The sequence below is a fragment of the Rhamphochromis longiceps genome, linkage group LG2 (genome assembly GCF_057381845.1).
Source record: "Rhamphochromis longiceps isolate RC_006_pf linkage group LG2, R_longiceps_female_GT1.1, whole genome shotgun sequence".
In the NCBI taxonomy this organism is placed as follows: Eukaryota; Metazoa; Chordata; class Actinopteri; order Cichliformes; family Cichlidae; genus Rhamphochromis; species Rhamphochromis longiceps.
Window position 1 is genome coordinate 40,451,576 of NC_140558.1, and position 19,585 is coordinate 40,471,160.

Below are 19,585 nucleotides of genomic sequence, written 5' to 3' on the forward strand. Positions count from 1 at the left end.
AAAAAATCTAAACATATGAAAGAAGAGTATTTGCTGTACTGGCAAATTTTAAAAAAGTGTCAGTCGACTGCTATATTAATAATGTAGAACTATCTCAATCATATCAATGTCTCCGCATGTGGTAAAGCAGACAAAGAAGCAGTGACATGAGTGGGAAAAGTTGGGTTGAAACGCGGCAGGATTTCTTTCCTCTCTAAATGAGAAAATAACGGGGTGGTAATTTTCTGTAAGTTGGCATCTCTCTTCACATCAGTGGATTACGAAATTAATGAAAAGTGGCTAGTCAATCTGACATTTCTAAATTAAGAAGCAAGTATCCAAATGACAAAATTAAAAGGGGAAGAATGAAGTAGAGGATAAATAATTAGCTGGGGAAATTTTGACAGAAAGAGAAGTGGAAAACATGGCAGTTGAAGAAAAAGAGAGTGGAAACAGAGAAGGCACTGGATGCTCCAGGCAATGCCATCTGTGGGTGGATCTGCAAAGGCTGCATGCCACACACCTGTGTGGGACTGCCTGGGAGATAAGGCCCTCAGCACAATGGCCCTGTGGCCACCTGTGCTGCCAAACAGGTGCGCAGCCAAGCCAATTAAACTATTAGACAAACACAGGCCTCTGGGAGCAAATTAGCAGCCTCCCCAAACATCAGAGGAAAAACAAAAAGCAATAGTAAGCACTGACAGTGAAGAACAACTACACTTTGATGGGGAGACTTCTATCTCGTTTTTGCATTTGTATTTATGTTAAAAGAAACAAAGTTTGGGTCAGTTTGTTGTCATTTAAAATGATCATTTATCTGTCATAAATGCAAAATGACGTTTGAAATTTACAGGAAGTAAGTAAGGAGACAGACTGGGAGGCATTTGCCTCACAGAAAGTCTTTTTGTTTCTTTATTTTTCAGTTTCTTATACACCAATATTTGCTTTAAGTTCGTCAATGATTGGTGACATGCCATTGACAATGATGAATTAATTACTTTTAATTGCGGTATCAATCCCTACACTGAAACAGCTCATGTTCCTCTCATGTTCAAAACATTCAAAGATTAAACTATTAGCAGATGATTTAAGTAATTATAAAAGGCTCAAATATGTTATTGAGGCTACGTTATCTCAAATGACAACAAAAAACACCATAAAAATTACCTAGTTGGTCACCAGTTGTTTTTATTTCGAGCCTTCTTAAAAAAAAGGGCTAATATCAAACGTTCTCCTCATTTTCATTTTGGCTCCTTTATGGTTATCAGCACGCTTGCTTGCCCAGAGCTCAGGATCAGAGGAGGAAATGCTGCACCATTGATGTTTGAGATCACAACGCTGAGTACAACACTGAGTATGGGCTGGATAAGTGGGATCTGCCACAACCAATTTAGTGGTTGTGGGAGCTCTTAATTCATATTTATATTTGAGAGGTACAAAAAAGAAGCAAATCTAAACAACAAAAAAAAAGCTTTTTCTATCAGGCATGGCCTAAATACTGACATGCACTCCCTACTTTGGGCGTAAAAGATGCTAAAAAGATGCAAACATTGAAGACGTCGAGGCAGATGGATGCCTGTGGAACAAATGGTGACCATTTCAAAAACACAACAACACAGTTTGCTTTTAAATGCGAAAAGATAATCTGGATTGTTGACACTTTCCCAGAGTTTTTGTGAAGCAATACATTTTTGTTGTATTCCTTTCTGTTTGTACTGTTTAGTTGTACTGTGAAGTACAAGTACCATATATAAATAACAGTTAAATAATTTATTAAAATACACATATTTAAAAGCAGTCAAGTGCATCATTATTCTGAGGTGCAACTAAAAATCAAGCATGAACAGACTTCATGGTTATTTCCATTATATGCTAACATACAATCAAACTATACCAAAGGTTACATTAACATAGTGTGAGTGAAATGCAGAGTTCCTGTGTGTTGTGATCCATAACAATTAAGTACATATTAATTAGAGGAAACCTTATTCATGCTTCAAGAGTAAAATAATAAGAGCTGTAAAGACAGGCAGGGGACAACACTTGCACAGTCCTGCCCAGAATCACCATCCAAAGATGGGTCCCTGGGTAGGTCTAGTCATCCGTGGGAGGCAAGTTTTTCATAAAGCACGGGTCACTCATAAGCTGGTCAAAGGTTCAGCCGTTTTAAAAACACCCACAGGGCAAGCCTGGCCTCAGTTAGAACCCCTAGGCACCAGTTGGCCTTTCTAAGTGGAAAGGCTGACTCCCTACAGCTTGCTGCAGATTTCGGGCAGCGACTCCACAGAATGCAATCACTCTAGGGATAATTACTTAGCTATTAATTCATGTCGTTACATATTATATAAGGACTTGCATTTGTTTTAAGCTCAAACGGTTATATGTTAGTACATGACAGTGTGCATGTGTCACATAATCATTTTAGCCACCTGAATATTCTTGTGCTTAAAAATTCAAATGCATTTCAGGTGAATTCTTTAATCTCACAAGTTTGATGTGGAAGAAGAGAATTGCTGTCAATGTGTCCATTTCAGAATCAGAATCAGAATCAGAAACTTTATTGTCATTGTCATGAGAACAACGAAATTAAGAATGGTCCCCGATCATTGCATCATCCCTAGCAATATCAAAATATAAATAAAACAATAAAATTCAATAAATAAAATAGATAGAATACTTAAAATACTAATAAGATATAACAGTAAAACATTCACATACATTCCCACACACATGCTTCAGACCGTGCATAGATTAACACAAGAGTGGCGTGATGGACATTTTTTTGTATATAACTGGCTGTATTGAGCAGCTGTTGTGCACAATTTGAGCAATAGCATGTAACTATATTGCCTTTGCTTTCAAACTGGTTAATGCAGGGATGGAGCAGTAATGCCAGTAGTAGCACACAGATTAGATAAAAGCTCCTCTGAGGCTATGCTGCCAGGTCTGTTCTCTGTATGCAGGGTCAACATAAAAATGCTTCCACTTATACAGTGACCATTTACTTGCACCACTCATTGATTCACATTAGGAAACGGCTCCTGAACAGTGGGATGATAAATAATTTAGGCAATCTGCTGTCACTAAGCCTAAGTGTGTATTGCACCAGTGAGACTAAATTATGATTGAAGATCTCGTTTACAGGAGAGATGGTAGAATTTAGTTACCTACTATAGAAATGGCTAGGGGGGAAAGCCTTGTAACAAATGACCCAAAAGAAAAGCAAACAAGTGATACAGGTTCACACAGGATTAAAGAAAAAGTCCCCTTTTATGTTTGTTTTTGTTTGCTAAGAAGCAATTATTATAGCCAGATGTGCTCATTAGCAAAAGCTTGCTTTTTGAGATCAAAATCAGGAGTTTCCAATAACGAAACAAACTGGACTACAAATGCACAGACTGTGTGGGAAAATACAGGAAGTAAAATAGAAAGAACAGAAGAATAAGATCTTAAAAACCACACGATGAATGAACTACATGAGTTAAAATGATGCTTTTAAAGATCTATATGTTTTTTTATATAAGGACTAGAGGGAAAACTGTGGAGAAAGTGCATAATGTGTGGGGACAGTAATAGCTAAAATCATCAGAACAGCAATCCTTCACAGCAAAAATGTGTTTCCAATAATAAAAACTCTTTTAGAAATGTTTTTTGTGGGGGTGGGGTTCCTTATCATTCAGATTTTTGCCCGGGAACAAGACAGTTGGCAGAATGTGACAAAAGCTTCATTTACTAACCTGACGGGGTTACTAGTGAGAGACACTCGGAGGGATTCCAGGCAATTGAGCAGCTTTTCTTCTGTGATGCCAGAACGCAGTTCATGGACGTATTCTTGGGAAGAAAGGGTACACTCATGCTTACTGTTCCTCAGTCCACCCTGCAAACAAAGTATCAGTGGGACAGTTATTAGAGATCAGCAGACCATACTATAACTCAACTTTTGGAACAATATCTCCCTAAATACACAGAAGCGAATGAAAAACTGCAGGTGAATAAAACAAAAAGAAGAATTTGTTGGTGTTAATCAAAAATCCCTTTTATCAGTGTGTTGTATGTAGTAATATGAGTATGTGGGCTTTTTTTTTAACTTTTTACTTTTTCACATTAAAATCTCTTTTCATCTTTTTATTACATGATAATTATAATAATAACATTTGGCTCGGACATCTATGTTTTAGAAGAAGGAGAAGCTGCACCAGCCACTTTCCCTTTCCTAGTCAGCCAAGACTCTAATGATGGACTGTACTGACAGAGAGCCAAAAACAGGCTGCACATGCTCTCTGCAGCCACTCCTGCTTGAAGTAAATGGATTCTTGTGTTTAATCTCCACAGGGATCTGTTGCTACACTGATACTTACACAATGAGATGTGTGTGTGTGTGTGTGTGTGTGTGTGTGTGTGTGTGTGTGTGTGTGTGTGTGTGTGTGTGTGTGTATACACATTTTTTTTTTTATTTTTTTTTTTACAAATTAAATAGTAAAAAAATAAAATAAAATAATAATAATAATTTATTATTATTATTATTATTATTATTTTATTTTATTTTTTTACTATTTAATTTGTAAAAATGTGTACACACACACACACACACACACACACACACACACACACACACACACACACGTAGGAAAATATTTAGTATACACATCCAGAAATGCATACACTATTATATATTGTACATATATTTATTAGTTTCAGGTTGGCCATTCTTGTATTTTGCTCGTTTGTGTTGTTGTGTTTGCACATCTCTGTTGCTTGTGGGGCTCGCACACAAGAATTTCACTCGCATGTGCTGTGCCAGTGTGCCTGCACATGTGATGTGACAATAAAAAGTGATTTGATTTGATTTGATTTGAGACTATTGGCATCTATTGGCAGCGATACACACATTTTCAGCACAACAGTGAAACACACTGACACTCGCTTTACATTCACTGTCTAAGCACACAGTGGAGTTAACATTGCACTATATATTGGACTACAGCGATCAATGAAAAACTGGACTATAAATGAAAAAGCTCCACATGCAAACTAATTTAATTTACCAATTTCAGTTGTTCTGTTTTCATTGTTAATATGACCAAGGTACCATACAAATCACATGAAGAGACAATGCAGAATGTATGCCTACACCAGACTCGGAGGCAAAATCATATCCGCTGTGTTCATCCCTGGATTGCTGGTTTCCTACAATGTGAGATGTGCTAATAGCCAGTTTGGGAAGTAATAAGCTAACTCATTTATCTAGAGAAAAGAGAAGCTTGCTGATCTCCTGCAATGCACAGTGAACATGAAAGAAGCACATTTTTTGTTGCAAAAACCAGATGCAGTCTAAGAACAGCAAGCTACCGCTGATTCTGAGCTTTCAGTGTAAACTGAGCTCACAGACTGATTGACCGAATAATGGCACAGAATCTCTCATATGTATTAGATTCCGGAAAATGCTAAATCACATTCTGTAAATTACTTGAGTGATTCCTGCCAAAAGCAATTTCATTTCATTACCAGAAGAAATGTAATCACACATCGTAGCTTATATACTGTATCGGCTGTAAGAATATTAATGATGGATCTACAAATTCCAGTTGAAAAAGAAAAGTTTTGGGGGGGTTTTTTTGTTCAAATGCATGAACCATTCTTCTTTTGTACTGTTAATCTCTTATTTTTCTTTAAAAAATAATCAACTCTCCTGTGTGACTCTGTCTTTGTGACTGAAAATATGACTTATCATTAGCTTAAGTATTAAAACTTCTACATACAGGAATCCTAATCGGTAATTATACTCTGGAATCTAAATATTGCAAACATTAACAACCATACGCCTCTTTCCTTAAAAATTCTAAAATGTTGACAGCCAGAGAAAAGCTACAATAGTAACTGTAAGAAGCAAATGATAAAACCACATATATAGAAATGCAAAATGTAATAGATTTTTATTCAATTTGGAGTAGAGAGACAGATACTCCAAACTCTCAACGAGCAAAATGAGAAATACAAACCTTGAAATAGATTTCAAGGTTGAAGCCTGACAGTGATGTAAAACTGTTTCATAGAAATTACATAACAATTACACTTTCCTGGCAGTTAAGGTACTTCAAAGAACATATGTATTTTTAATCCTTGAGTGGTAGAGCTTATGTTTTTGAAATCAGTTCTCAAAGAAAAGTTCATATCATTTATGTCTAACTCAATGAACCTTTAACTCAATAACTCAGTGTGCATCCGCGTGCGCGTGTTGTTAGACTTATAATTTAATGACTCTTTATTAAATTTGATATGCACAGAGTTCAAGTAATTAGCATTTTCAATCACAATGTAATAATCTTCATTGTTTCACTAAAAATATTCAGAAGCCACAGTGTATCCCTAAAAGAGTAGCTGATAAAAAGCACTCTGAATTAATATTGTGATATGAATCAGTTAATTCAGACATGGTAACAAATTATTATTTAGGGACAGCGGTTAGCTGTTTCTACTTTTACTCTTTTAAAAAGCTAAAAAATGAAAAATAACATGGCTTAAGAGAATGACAACAGATGGGGTCCTGACGTGTTCAAACAGGCACAGCAAGAACATACAAACTGGCTGTGAGGCACCAGTCCAACCACTGTATCACCGAGCTGTGGTTGAGTGTCTGAGTACCTTTTTAATTCCAAATGTTACATTTAGGCTTTTATTTTAGATGAAATAACAATTGATCCATACCAGTTAAGATGTTTATGTCTTGATCTCGACTCTATCTGAAAAGGAACTGGACCGATGAGCTACTAGACATACTGCCTTTACTGGTACGCTTAAGTGTTCATTAATTGAAAATACTTACTTTTCTGATGAGCCTCAAAGATGTATTTTTCTCTATCAAGTAGATAAGAAAAAGACTGGATCTAGAGTATTCATTACCCAATACAGCCTGGACAAGGATCTTCCATAGTAAATGGACCTAAGTCATTAAAACTATTGATTAAGATGGTGCATTACCATTAAGTGTCAGATCCAATCATGCTAAGCATGCACAAGCAGCATATAAGCTATTTAAAAGCTACTTCCCCTAAAAAAGTAGAAGAAAAATAATTAGATTTAGATTATCAGAATGAGCATTGTTGAGAGTTGGTGTAATATGCTGTTTATCCCCTGAAAAAGCAGAATCACAGCAGTCAGATAACCAAACCTTTTGTTTCTGTACAGAAGGACAGAGTGTTGAAAACACACTGCTGTCTGCAGCGATTCAGTTTTGACAACAACAAAAGCTAAAGCAGCTCAGTTGGGTAGATAGTGGAGAGGTCATGTCAGAACTTTGCTCAGTAAAGTTTGGAAAATAATGCCTGGTGAGTGTTAAAAATCACATTAGTGCACTTCACCTAAATCTGAAGACCAAATACCCGCAAATTGGCAAAAGCTTGATGTTGGTTGTTGTAGAGCTTGATGAAATGGAAAGGAATGGACTGGCATTTACAAACTGCTTTTCTAGTCTTACTGATCACTGAAAGCATTAAGCCACATTCACCTTTTCACACATTTATACAGCACCCTTGTTTACGCCCTTAAGTTCTTTACCTTTCCTCCATAGGCAATTTGGAATAACAAGCAATACAACTGACCAAAAGTCTTTTTACAGCAGGAGTTAGATAGATTACCCAGAGGATAGTAAGCAAGACCAGATTCAAATTCAGAGGCTTCCAGCTTCACCATATCATGGTTCAGTAACTGAACAGTTTTGATAAGAAACTCTTACAAACTTGAGAAAAAGTTTATTTGACAAATTCAGACTTTCACAGATGTGACATCCTTAAATACCTCCACTTTTGAGCAAAGTAATCAAAGCCATAATAATATAAAAGTTTATCAAAACATTGCAGGAAAAACCACTGCATACTGTTAGAGGGAAAAAATATATAAATGTAATGCTGCTTAAACTGGCGTTTTATTTTTGGATACAACTGATTAAGAGACACGATTTGCAGAAAAATACTTCCTCAGCATTGGGCAGTGAGAGGCAAGTGCATCACCCACTTTTTATTAATCTTCTTACCCCTCAATAGTTCCCAGCAAGCATACCGCTATATCCAGAAACACTAGAGCTCTGGTTTCACCACAGGCTCTGACCTCTGGAAACCAAAGACACTGACCATAAACTGTTTTTTCATGACCCTAGCCCAAATCAATAGAATCCTTTGGGATAATATCAACATTACACTCCCATACTGGCAGCAGAGAAACAATCTGAGGAGCAGGAGGGGGGATTACCTGCTGACTACTGGGTAATAGAGTTTTCCTCCCATCAGGTTCTCAAAAAATGGTCAACAGCACAAAACTGTCAAAAACAGTCCGTACAGAAAGGAAGCAATGGAGGGATGGGAGATGGTGTGTGATGCAGCAGTAAGACATGAAAAGTCAAAGAAGCAGGGGGTATGAGGGTGATAAGAAAAACTAGGGAAGAGATACAAAAAGAGAGTACGGGGAGAAAGGGCAGGGCAGAAAGATAGAACACCTCTACAGTAGAGGACAGACACAGCCTTTTGACCACAGCCTAGAGCCTCATCTCCTGCCGCTTATTGAATCCCCTATTTGTCGATAACAGTATTTCCTGCCAAAGAAAATAGTGCTGGGAGCAATTACTTCACCGAGCCTGTCAATTTCATTTTGGGGGGTTAGGGGAGCATTGAGGCTCATTCCCTCCTCCTCTATCACCTCTGTCTACCTTTCTGTATGCCACGGGGAGTGACTGAGTGCAGTGCCTTCTATCGAGGGCAGGGCAGGGAGACAATGCCAAGGCGCCTGCACCTCCACATGTCATCTTCACCTGTAATGAGCTTATAACAAGCTGGCAGCTTCTTCAGTGCCCAGTGCTCAACACACTCAGGCAGACTGATAGATACATTATTCAGCTTCTTTGTCAGCTTACTGGAAAACCACATAAGCAGTAACATGTCTCGCCTGGAAGTTAGTGCTAGGAGATAGCTTCCAGGCCAGACATGCCTCTGTCATTCAGTCTGCTGCGCGACCTCTCTATCTTTCTCACACATATGCACATATGCACAACAGGGTTTTGTGTATGGCTCAGAATGGGCCTTTGGGGGTGACGGCATGCGGCAGTAAGCTTGATCATTCTGTACAAAGGCAATGCCTTTGTTACCTTATTTGACAAAAATGATGTCTTTTTCTGGCGTTTCTGATGATTTGATGAACTAAAATATGTATTATGAAATTTCATAAAACATACCATCTACCAAAACAACTTGGGAGAAGTACACATGCTCTTACCTAACTGGAACAGCTGTTATTTAGATAAAAGGACGATGATGGTACAATCACACAAAAACCTTAAGAAAATCATGTTTGGAGACTTCTTCAAATACTACTTCTTTTACTGTTTAGAAAGAAATCGACATACTTACAACATAAGTCTATCGTATACTCTTCATTATTTCCTTTTAACAGCATTATCATCATTTTGTGAACTGATCTTTGGCCCTCATAACCAGGGGTTAGAGCATTCTGACACCTTTGATTAAGGAAGAATTAAATCTGATAGCCACGTTAATACATAATAATATCAAAGCAAGTTCATTTTTCATGTGCTACAGCCTGGAGATTTTGCCAGCTGGTGCCACAGAGATACACACTCAACAAATCAGAAAGTAATGTCACCCCGTGGACGCACCTGCACACGTTAAACACATGCCTGCCATGCGTTCATGCGTGCAGATATCAATAAAGTTGCGGTCATGGTACTTTAGCATCTATCTAGTGCCACAGAAGGGAAGAACATAAATGGAGCTGCTTTTTTTTTTTTTTTGAAGTGACAGGTAATTTCAAATGTAGATTACTTTTCTACAGGCTGGCACACAATCTGTCTGCCAGCTACTGTTACAGTTGGTGCGTTTGAAGACAAACGCTTAATGTGTGATAACCTCCTTGTCAGAAAGAAAGAAAGATTCAAAAGATGCAAGAAGGAAGGACAGGAGAAGGAGATGATTAGTTTGAAATGTGAGGACTTTTCAAAAAGCAAAACTGGATGAAATAAGAATTTAAAGCGTGGATGCAATGTCCAAAATGATAATAGATTTTTAATGATCACTACAAGATAAGTTCACAAAGTAGCCTATGGAGTTCATATTGTCAAATATCTTTGACAAAAACAGATTATCATTCAATTTGTTGCCAAAGATTGTGGGAGTATTTTTTCAATGCAATCTTTACCCCTTACTATTAACCACTCATCGCCCATTCCCATCCAACCACACTCACCCTACTGACACATCATGATGCAGCCATGACCACAAAATAACACAAGACGATGCAAATCAAAGGAATAAATAAAGAGAAACCCACAACAAACCAAGGAGTTACAAAGAATAAAGTAAAGAAAGAATAAATACATATAAATATATCTAATTCCATTTAGCCATTTTGGAAAGTTGAGGGTTTCGCATGATTAACTCTAGCTGAGGATGATTCTAGCTACAAAAGATCCAACAAGATGCATAACAAGTGTTTCACTGACAGGTCATGTGGTGGAAGCCACCTCTGAACCACCAGTGTTTTGGCAGCGGTTATGCCTGGCAATCATAATTTTTCGCTATTATTGAAAACCTGGAGTCATCTAATAGAAGATGTAATACTGAATCAACAGATCAACAGTAAAATTTGTATTTGTCAGCACTGACAGGATGTGCATTGCTTTGCACCAAAACGAGAACACTTCAGAACATTCCCACAAAGAGCGCTTTAAAGTTCCCACAGTAGCAGATAAGCAAAATGTACAACAGGGCGATCGTGGCTCAAGAGTTGGCAGTTCGTCTTGTAATCGGAAGGTCGCCGGTTCGAGCCCCGGCTCGGACAGTCTCGGTCGTTGTGTCCTTGGGCAAGACGCTTCACCTACCGCCTACTGGTGGCAGCCTCGCTTCTGTCAGTCTGCCCCAGGCTACAACTGTAGCTTGCCTCCACCAGTGTGTGACTGGGTGTGTAAAGTGCTTTGGGGGACTAGTAAAAGCGCTATACAAATACAAATACATTTACAATATGGGTGCGTGAGATTATTTTAAAGAAATGCAGAATAACTAGATAGACCTGTGTTACACATTAAGGCTATTCTGAAGTGGACCAGGGCAGGTCTAAATCAAAACATAATAAAGCATATTGTCCCCACTCTAACCTCCAAAAATCAAGACATCAATCACAAAAAACAAAGAAAGAAAGAGAGGGAAGAAACAATTAGTGCTTCTTTATGTCTAATAAATGAAAATTACTAGCACATCCTACTGCTCTATGTAAAAATAATACAATAATAAAGATAGAATCTGAGCAATTAGTGCATATGAAGCAGCACGACAGCTATGTTATAACTTAATTTCCTGTTCATTAGGAGTTGATAAATTAGTTGTATTAGTTATAGAGAAAAGATACCACAAGAATGGATACACAGTCTACCGACAGGTAGAAAAAGTGTCTCATGTCTCACCTTTTTTTCTTATAATTAAAAACATGACCTATGAATAATGCTGATGACTCAACCGCCAAAGAAAATAAGTTCTAACAAAACAATCGCAAAGTGACCAGTGTGGAAGATTCTGCACTTAATAAATGAGAAATTCAACATTTAACACAATCTAAAGTTTGGCATGTGAGTGTGACAGCAGTCACAGTAAAGGTCAACAGGAACACGGATCAGTTGAGATGCTGGTTGGCTGGACAATGACTTTTCCCTAGCCCTACTTAAAGGACAGAGTTCTGGTGCCGACAGATAAGACATTTCATCTAGCCACCAGGGCGCAGGGCTCCCAGCACAGGTGGGGATTTCCCCCCAGACCATGTGGCCAAGTATTTCATCTCTTCCTCTCATCCATCTACAATTCTGCCTTTTTTTTCCTCTTCCCATATTTATTCTTTTCCCTTGCTATCTTACTCCATCCAAAGTCAGGTGTTTTTTGAAACGTGGGTAAAAGCTACAAAGAAATATGTGTTTATCTGTACACACCAGGGGCTTTTCTCCTCTTTTATTTATTTTCACTCTCCATCTTCTGCCTGTTGTGGTCAGAAAACAAAATCAGGCAGCTTTATTCTCCTACGTCTGGGCAACTACAACCTGGTGATAACACGGACACAATTAGGCCTACAACATTCTTTCAATAATCAAGTCAATAGCTTGTCTTTGTGTCTAATATCTTTGTGTCCAGACAAGACAAGTTCACTACAAAACAGTAGCAGACTGAGAAGAAACAGAAAACACAAGAAGAAAAAAGCAACAATGCAGTATTGGGTTGGTTAAAAAAAGCATTGCAGAGTTTATTTATTAAACTCTGGTCTGTGGCCAAGGCATCGAGGTGTTTCTGCATTTCTGTGCTGATCACCACAGTCTAGAGTAGAGCAGGGCGATATGACCAGAAATATTTATCACGATATACATTTGAAAATGTGCGGTAACGATGTAACTGACGATATAATTGACACGAGACAAAATACTTTACAACTCCACAACTTTATTAGTTAAAAAACATCAATGTATTTTCACTTAAACAAGCAGCTGTTTTTGCATTAAAGTTATATAAAATGTAACAGTGCAAAATCCTCGCTGACAGTTTAACCAAAAGGCATTTCCAGTGTTAATTGGCCAAAATATCCTCAGCACAACCATGTATAATAGCCACAAAACTTAAAAAGAGGTTATACACACACAATACGGTAACATTATGTTGAAGCACAGTACGTATCACTCCACGAGGCTCCGCCTACGATAGCCGTAATGCTCCGACAATCCATCGAGCGGTGCGGCTTCGTAGCTTAGCAAAGTCGTACTGAAACATTTGACAGATTTTCCAGCGCCGTGTACATAAAATCGTCTCGAGGTCAGTAAACACAACCAGAGTTCATACATAAGGCACACGGGATTATAAGGGGCTCTGTCGACTTTCAGAAAAATCAAAGGATTGATTTTAAGTGCGCCGTATTTTCCAAACAACACGGTAATAACGACGGCCCGCTAGCATGCGCTACCAAAAATAGTGCTTTGTTGTGTATCTGACGGACGAAAGCTAAACCAGTTCCACACCACTGAAGCTGCAGCATTTTTACAAACCAGTTCTGGTTCATCGTTTCATTCAACGATCCTCTTTCGCCCTCCTCATTCTGCGTCGCCGCCATGTGCGTATGTAAACAAAAGCATTTCATTTTCCTATCGTTGCCCAACATTACACCGGTATTACCGTGGTATCATATGGCCCAGCCCTAGTCTAGAGGATGAGCCCACAAAGGCAGAAGCAACAATAACTCCACCCCCTCTTTTTTCCTTTAACACAAAGATGCCCACAATAGTTTGGCAAAGTAATTCAATTACTTATGGTTTGCTGCTTCTATATTTTTATGAGGTAGGGCTTGCTTTCTATGAATACACTGAAAGGTCAGATATAAAAAATGTATATACATTAAACCATTCAACCATAGGGCTGAATACACATTTATATTAGAGCTCTAGAGTTTTTCCATTATTATTAAAGAAAGGACTTTTTTTTATATACGAGCCTTTATTTTCCAAACAAGATGCTCTGATGCTTACAGAAAAACCCTGACATATCTTTAGATATCAGCACACCATATAGGAATAGGCACACGTGAATGAAAGGTTTCTACCAGGAACTATATCACAAATAATAAAATCATTTATCGAAAGCTCTATGTGTGGGGTTTTTGTGGTTTCTGGCGGGGTTTTGTTGCAGGGGAGTTTCTTTGAAGGTGCTACTGCAACAACAATTATGAAGTTTCCATCCTGTAGCACTTATGTTGCAACCTTTCACCACATAAACTTTGCCAAAGTTAAACTAGAAGTCTTTGGTGTAGGCTAACCTATTTTTGAGACTTCCACCTTGACCTTTGCTATAGTAACAAGGGTGACTGCGATCACCTTTTTAAGTGGCTCACCTCCTTCCTTTGTCTTTCACACTTTTACCCTTCGCTTGACCCACACCAGACAGCTCAGGTTTTGGAGAAACCACACACAAGTATGTTGATCCTGCTGGCTGTGCTCCTGATACAAACAAGGTGAGGGCGAAAAATAAGCGACGTCAGCAAACTCTGGGCTTTCACCTGAAGCTCAAATTTGACCTGCAATATGACAACTTTCATCTACGGTAACTGAAGCGAAATGTTGCCCAAAAATATTCTGTTGAGGAACGCTGGATTCCTAATCATCACTTGACACCAGGGGGCAAAGCAGTGATCATCAGTTAAACTCAAACCAAAGTGTACTACTGGCTAAATGAAAAGGAAAATCCAGAAACTACTCATTAAAAGTCTATGCAAATAATAGCAAGCGAGTGAACCACTGTAACCTTTTGAACTGTGGAAACTTGAAGATGAAATTTAAATGTCTGCATGTGAATAAGAAAAAGAAATCAATGAAACACGATCAGGGGGAAAACTCAAGCACAGAGCAATCTTCATATTTAAAGCGAATAAATTACACACTTAAGAGCTCAATTAAAAAATTTGTCAATAAAGGAAAAAATGCGCACATGCCCGATCATGTAATTTTGTATTTTTTGTATTTTTGCAAGAACCATTTACTTACACTTTATACCTTAAACTACTGTCAAAAGAAGATGCCTTGCACACTCCTGTACATACACGTGATGCAACTCTTATACCATACACCATGCTTTGGTCAGATATCATCATATGGATGATATGATGATGATTTAATAGTTTTTAGCTTAATTTCTTTTAAAGTTTAATTACTTTGATTTAAGCTCACACCAGTGTGGTCCTTACTGTCTGTGCAGTCTCCAAATAAATTGTGTTCTTTGTTAACCGTTTGAATTGGTGCAAGTAATTGTGAAGGCTGTAACATAACTTCCCCCACTGGGGAATTAGTGGGAAGTTTATGGCTACAGAAACGGGTATGGTTTTGGAGCGCCTACATGATCCTCTGTTTTAGGTCCTGGAACCTTAATGTCTGTAACTCCTTCGATCAGAACTTTGGCCTTAGCCTACTGATTTTCTGTAGCTGTACTGTAACAACTTTAACATCCCAATGCACATATATACACAGCCATATGCACAGTGGGCATTCGTTTCAAAAATGTACCCAAATTTTACTCTGTTAACTTCAGCTCTCTCTCCTTTTTTTTTTTTTTTTTAAACACAGCACTGCTTTTTGAATTTTTTTTATTTATAATTAACTAAAGGCCACTGACGCCACAGTTAATTAATGCCTGACAAGTAGGACCGCTGGAAAGCTTGTAACACAAATTTTGAGCTTTTTTTTTTGCATGTCTGTGTGTTCTTGTGTGTATGCACACTTACATTAATATGGTTCTGCTCACACAATAGTGTGTGCATGCTTGAGAGCCCGTGTTTGCACACGTACGTTTGTTGGGTTATGTTTGTGTGTGGTGCAGAATATTCCCCTAAGCAGTTCTCCCTGTGCTTTGCAGGGCTCACGCCTGCACTGAATTTCAATGACACTTCTATGAAGATAGGAGCAGATGTCAGCCAGCTCACTGAAAGTCAGGTAGAAGAGAGTGAGAAAAGTAGAGGGAGTAAAATTGAATACATACTAGACAGAGAGGGCAGTCTTAAGTTGCGCATCTACTTGTAGCAGTGTAGTACACGAAAGACGTGATTTCTTTTTACATGAAAAACAAGCAAAATGTGAGAATAAACTTAGTTATCAACATGTTATTTAGTCTTTTCTACATTATCTGGATGATACCTGTTTAAGTTTTCCCATTATTTATCATAATAAGGGAATTGTTTGATGGCTAAAAGAGCATTTGGCTTTGCAGGTTTCTTCCTTTTGGACAATGGCCTCATAGTACCACAAGTGCCACATCTACCAGTCCAAAATACACTCAACAAAAATATAAACGCAACACCTTTGTTACTGCTCCCATTCCCCATGGGATGGACGTAGAGACCTAAAATTCATTCCAGATACACAATATAACCATCCCTCCCAAACAGTGGTCACAAATCAGTCCAAATGTGTGGTAGTGGGCACATCTGCTATATTGAGATAATCCATCCCACCTCACAGGTGTGACACATCAGGATGCTGATCTGACATCATGAGTAGTGCACAGGTGTACCTCAGACTGCCCACAACAAAAGGCCACCCTGGAATGTGCAGTTTTGTCTCACAGCAAAATGCCACAGATGCCACAAGCAATGAGGGAGCGTGAAATTGGCATGCTGACAGCAGGAATGTCAACCAGATCTGTCGCCCGTGCATTGAATGTTCATTTCTCAACCATAAGCCGTCTCCACAGGCGTTTCAGAGAATATGGCAGCACATCCAACCGGCCTCACAACCGCAGACCTCGTGTAACCACACCAGCCCAGGACCTCCACGTCCAGCAGGTTCACCTCCAAGATCGTCTGAGACCAGCCACCCAGACAGCTGCTGGAACAATTGGTTTGCACAACCAAACAATTTCTGCACAAACTGTCAGAAACCGTCTCAGGGACGCTCAACTGCATGCCCGTCGTCCTCATCGGGGTCTTGACCTGACTCCAGCTCGTCGCTGTAACAGACTTGTGTGGGCAAATGCTCACATTCGATGGCGTCTGGCACGTTGGAGAGGTGTGCGCTTCACGGATGAATCATGGTTCACATTGTTCAGGGCAGATGGCAGCTGAGAATGTCCCAGTTCTTGCATGGCCAGCATACTCACCGGACATGTCACCCATTGAGCATGTTCGGGATGTGCTTGACCGGCGTATACGACAGCGTGTACCAGTTCCCACGAATATCCAACAACCTCGCACAGCCATTGAAGTGGAGTGGACCAACATTCCACAGGCCACAATTGACAATCTGATAGACTCCATGCGACGATGTGTTGCACTGCATGAGGCAAATGGTGGTCACACCAGATACTGACCGGTTCTGGGTCCCCAGACCCCCAATAGCGCAAAAAACTGCACATTCCAGGGTGGCCTTTTGTTGTGGGCAGTCTGAGGTACACCTGTGCACTACTCATGATGTCAGATCAGCATCCTGATGTGGCACACCTGTGAGGTGGGATGGATTATCTCAATATAGCAGATGTGCCCACTACCACACATTTGGACTGATTTGTGACCACTGTTTGGGAGGGACGGTTATATTGTGTATCTGGAATGAATTTTAGGTCTCTACGTCCATCCCATGGGGAATGGGAGCAGTAACAAAGGTGTTGCGTTTATATTTTTGTTGAGTGTATAATTAGATACACAATATTTGCATTTCATAAAATCTAAAAATTCTAAATCTGTTTGTGAGTAATGTAAAAACTATTGGAAAAATCTGGAAAAACTGTGACTGGACCTAAACTTGCTAATAAACATTACAGCTAGAAGCTATAGCTTCTGCACAGTTTTACTTGAATTAGCAAGAAATGATGTGCTTGATCCATTTACATTCTCATTGCAATGCATTATATATGCTTGTGAGCTTTTTCCCCTAATCCGCCTAAGTTGTCCAGCTACTGAGCGAATGTTAACAAAAGGTGATGAAATGGATAAAAGACAACTGATGGACTGGGTTTTGTGAGTTGAAATTCCATCAATAAGATCATTACAGAGACTTATGGATTTTTTTCTCCATTAGCTCAAACTAAAAATAAGCCCTTGCAGTGACTCACCCACACTGCTTTCAAGATAATGTACTACACTCCAACCACTCACCAATCAATTCAAGGTCAGCAGGTGGCTCAATATTGTCCCAAAAGTTTCCCGAAAGCACGAAGACGCGGGGTATTTTGCATGTAGATGAGGTGACAAAGTGGACAAATTTCCACAGTTACATAAAGTGTCAAATAATGACAGGAAGAAAAAACCTTGAAAGATGCAATAAGCCTTCTTGTCATTTGTTTCCCACTCATGTGCTCCCACTGTTGTGGCGGATGGGGTTAACAACTGAGCAGTTAAGCAGCTAAAGTCACACAGGATCTAATTTAGGTTTTCACTGTTGTCTCTGCTGCATTGATTGCAATGTGAAGGCCTAATGAACTCTGTACTTTGTGCTCTTGTATCTAGCTCTGGGACCTCGGGTGTGAAGCCAAGAGCTGCAACTACTGACTAAAAGTTTGGAAAAGGACTACAAAAAAAGTCTGAAGGAAGAGAAACAACGCTGACACTATTAATAAATGAGAAGGAGCACTGATGCTGGTTTCCAATGTGTGACCTGTTTAACACACCTCTGTCCTTTTTCGATGATCCTCTCCATAAGGGACTAATCTCGATAAATCATACATAGGACAAGCACAATATGGGGGCAAAAGGTCCACGTTAGTGTGATATTCATCTTTTCTCCAATGCTTTCCGAAGAGATTCAGCTGAATAACAACCCCAGTTCTAAGAATAAACAACACTTCAATTACCTTTTGTTCACTTCAAAAGTTGCAAGAGATTATGTGTGTAGACACAACGTGAGGCAACAGATCATCAGCAAAACATTCATCCGGAGAGAGAAGTGGGTTTAAGGTGTCTAGCCATTATGAGGATGCATGACTAAGCCTGAAAGCTAATAGAGAGCTACAAAGCAAGCAATAAGAACCAGACAAGCCACAGAGCATTGTTTTACCTCACATGATTTGGACCTGAGAAGTTTATATAGAGCTTAAAGAATGATAATAAATATTTCTAATACACTCGGGCATGTATGCTGACTCACAAAGGGTCACTCTGTAATCCAGCAATAGTACACACACACATAGGCAGAGACCAGAGACTATGAAATGTTGTATTACTGTATTTGCTGAGGTATGTGTAACAGTGCAGACTGCCTGGTTCCAGCTTAGTTTCTCTCATGTTAGTGAGTGTAGTTTTGCTTTGGCCTTTTACCGCCTGCTGTTGGCCTTTTGTGTCTTTGTCACTGTGTGAAATTAATCAAGCTCTGCCGGCTTGGCCTTAGCCCTACGCTTCTGCTACTGATGGGTGCCAGACTGGTGATCCAAACCTCTGGATCACCCAAAGTTCACAGTCTTGTGTTTTACTGGTGCTATAGACTTGCCCACATTCATCTACACAGCTTGTGTGAAACAAAAGAAAAAGTTTACACAATAAAATCCTAATTGCATATACAAAGTGGGGGCCTCCATCTCACTCCCTAACTCTGAATGAGAAATAAGGATGTACTACGTTTTATGCAGCTTGTACTAAGTAAAGGTTGATGGGTCTATCTTGATTAGCTTAACACATGCATACCCGTGCGTAATCTCTGCTACTGAAATATTCTGCATTCTTATCAGCAAAGCACACAAAACCCACAGACCATCATTTTCTAGTCATTTCTCCAACCTGAGAACAAACTTTCAAGAATGTGCAATAAATAAAAGAGAGGGAGAAAATAGGCAGAATGAATGGGACAAAAAACTGGGCACAGGTAAAAATGATTTGGCAGGGACATTAATGATGTCCAATCCCTACACAGGTTCAGCGGGCAGATTATGATGGAGGGGACAAGCATGATTTATGACAATGACAGTCCTAGGAGAATGGAGATGGGCCTTGCCAGAAGCAGAGTGGGAGGTATGCAAGTGTGTTTGTATTTGTGTTAATGTTTGTGTTTGCAGTGCTGACCCTAAACTTGGACGGATTTAAAATGGGAACAGACTGAGCTCTGACCAGG

General features: G+C 39.2%; 1 protein-coding gene across 8 annotated transcripts in view; it reads right to left on the reverse strand.

Annotated features, from left to right (window-relative positions):
• The window catches only part of diaph2 (diaphanous-related formin 2), a 378,860-nt gene that overhangs the window by 272,180 nt on the left and 87,095 nt on the right, over positions 1 to 19,585 (reverse strand). For all 8 annotated transcript variants that reach the window (XM_085428909.1, XM_085428893.1, XM_085428885.1 and 5 more), the window contains one exon: positions 3,717 to 3,856. In XM_085428909.1, coding sequence (XP_085285035.1) covers positions 3,717 to 3,856 — 140 coding nt within the window. The remainder of the gene's footprint in view (positions 1 to 3,716; positions 3,857 to 19,585) is intronic.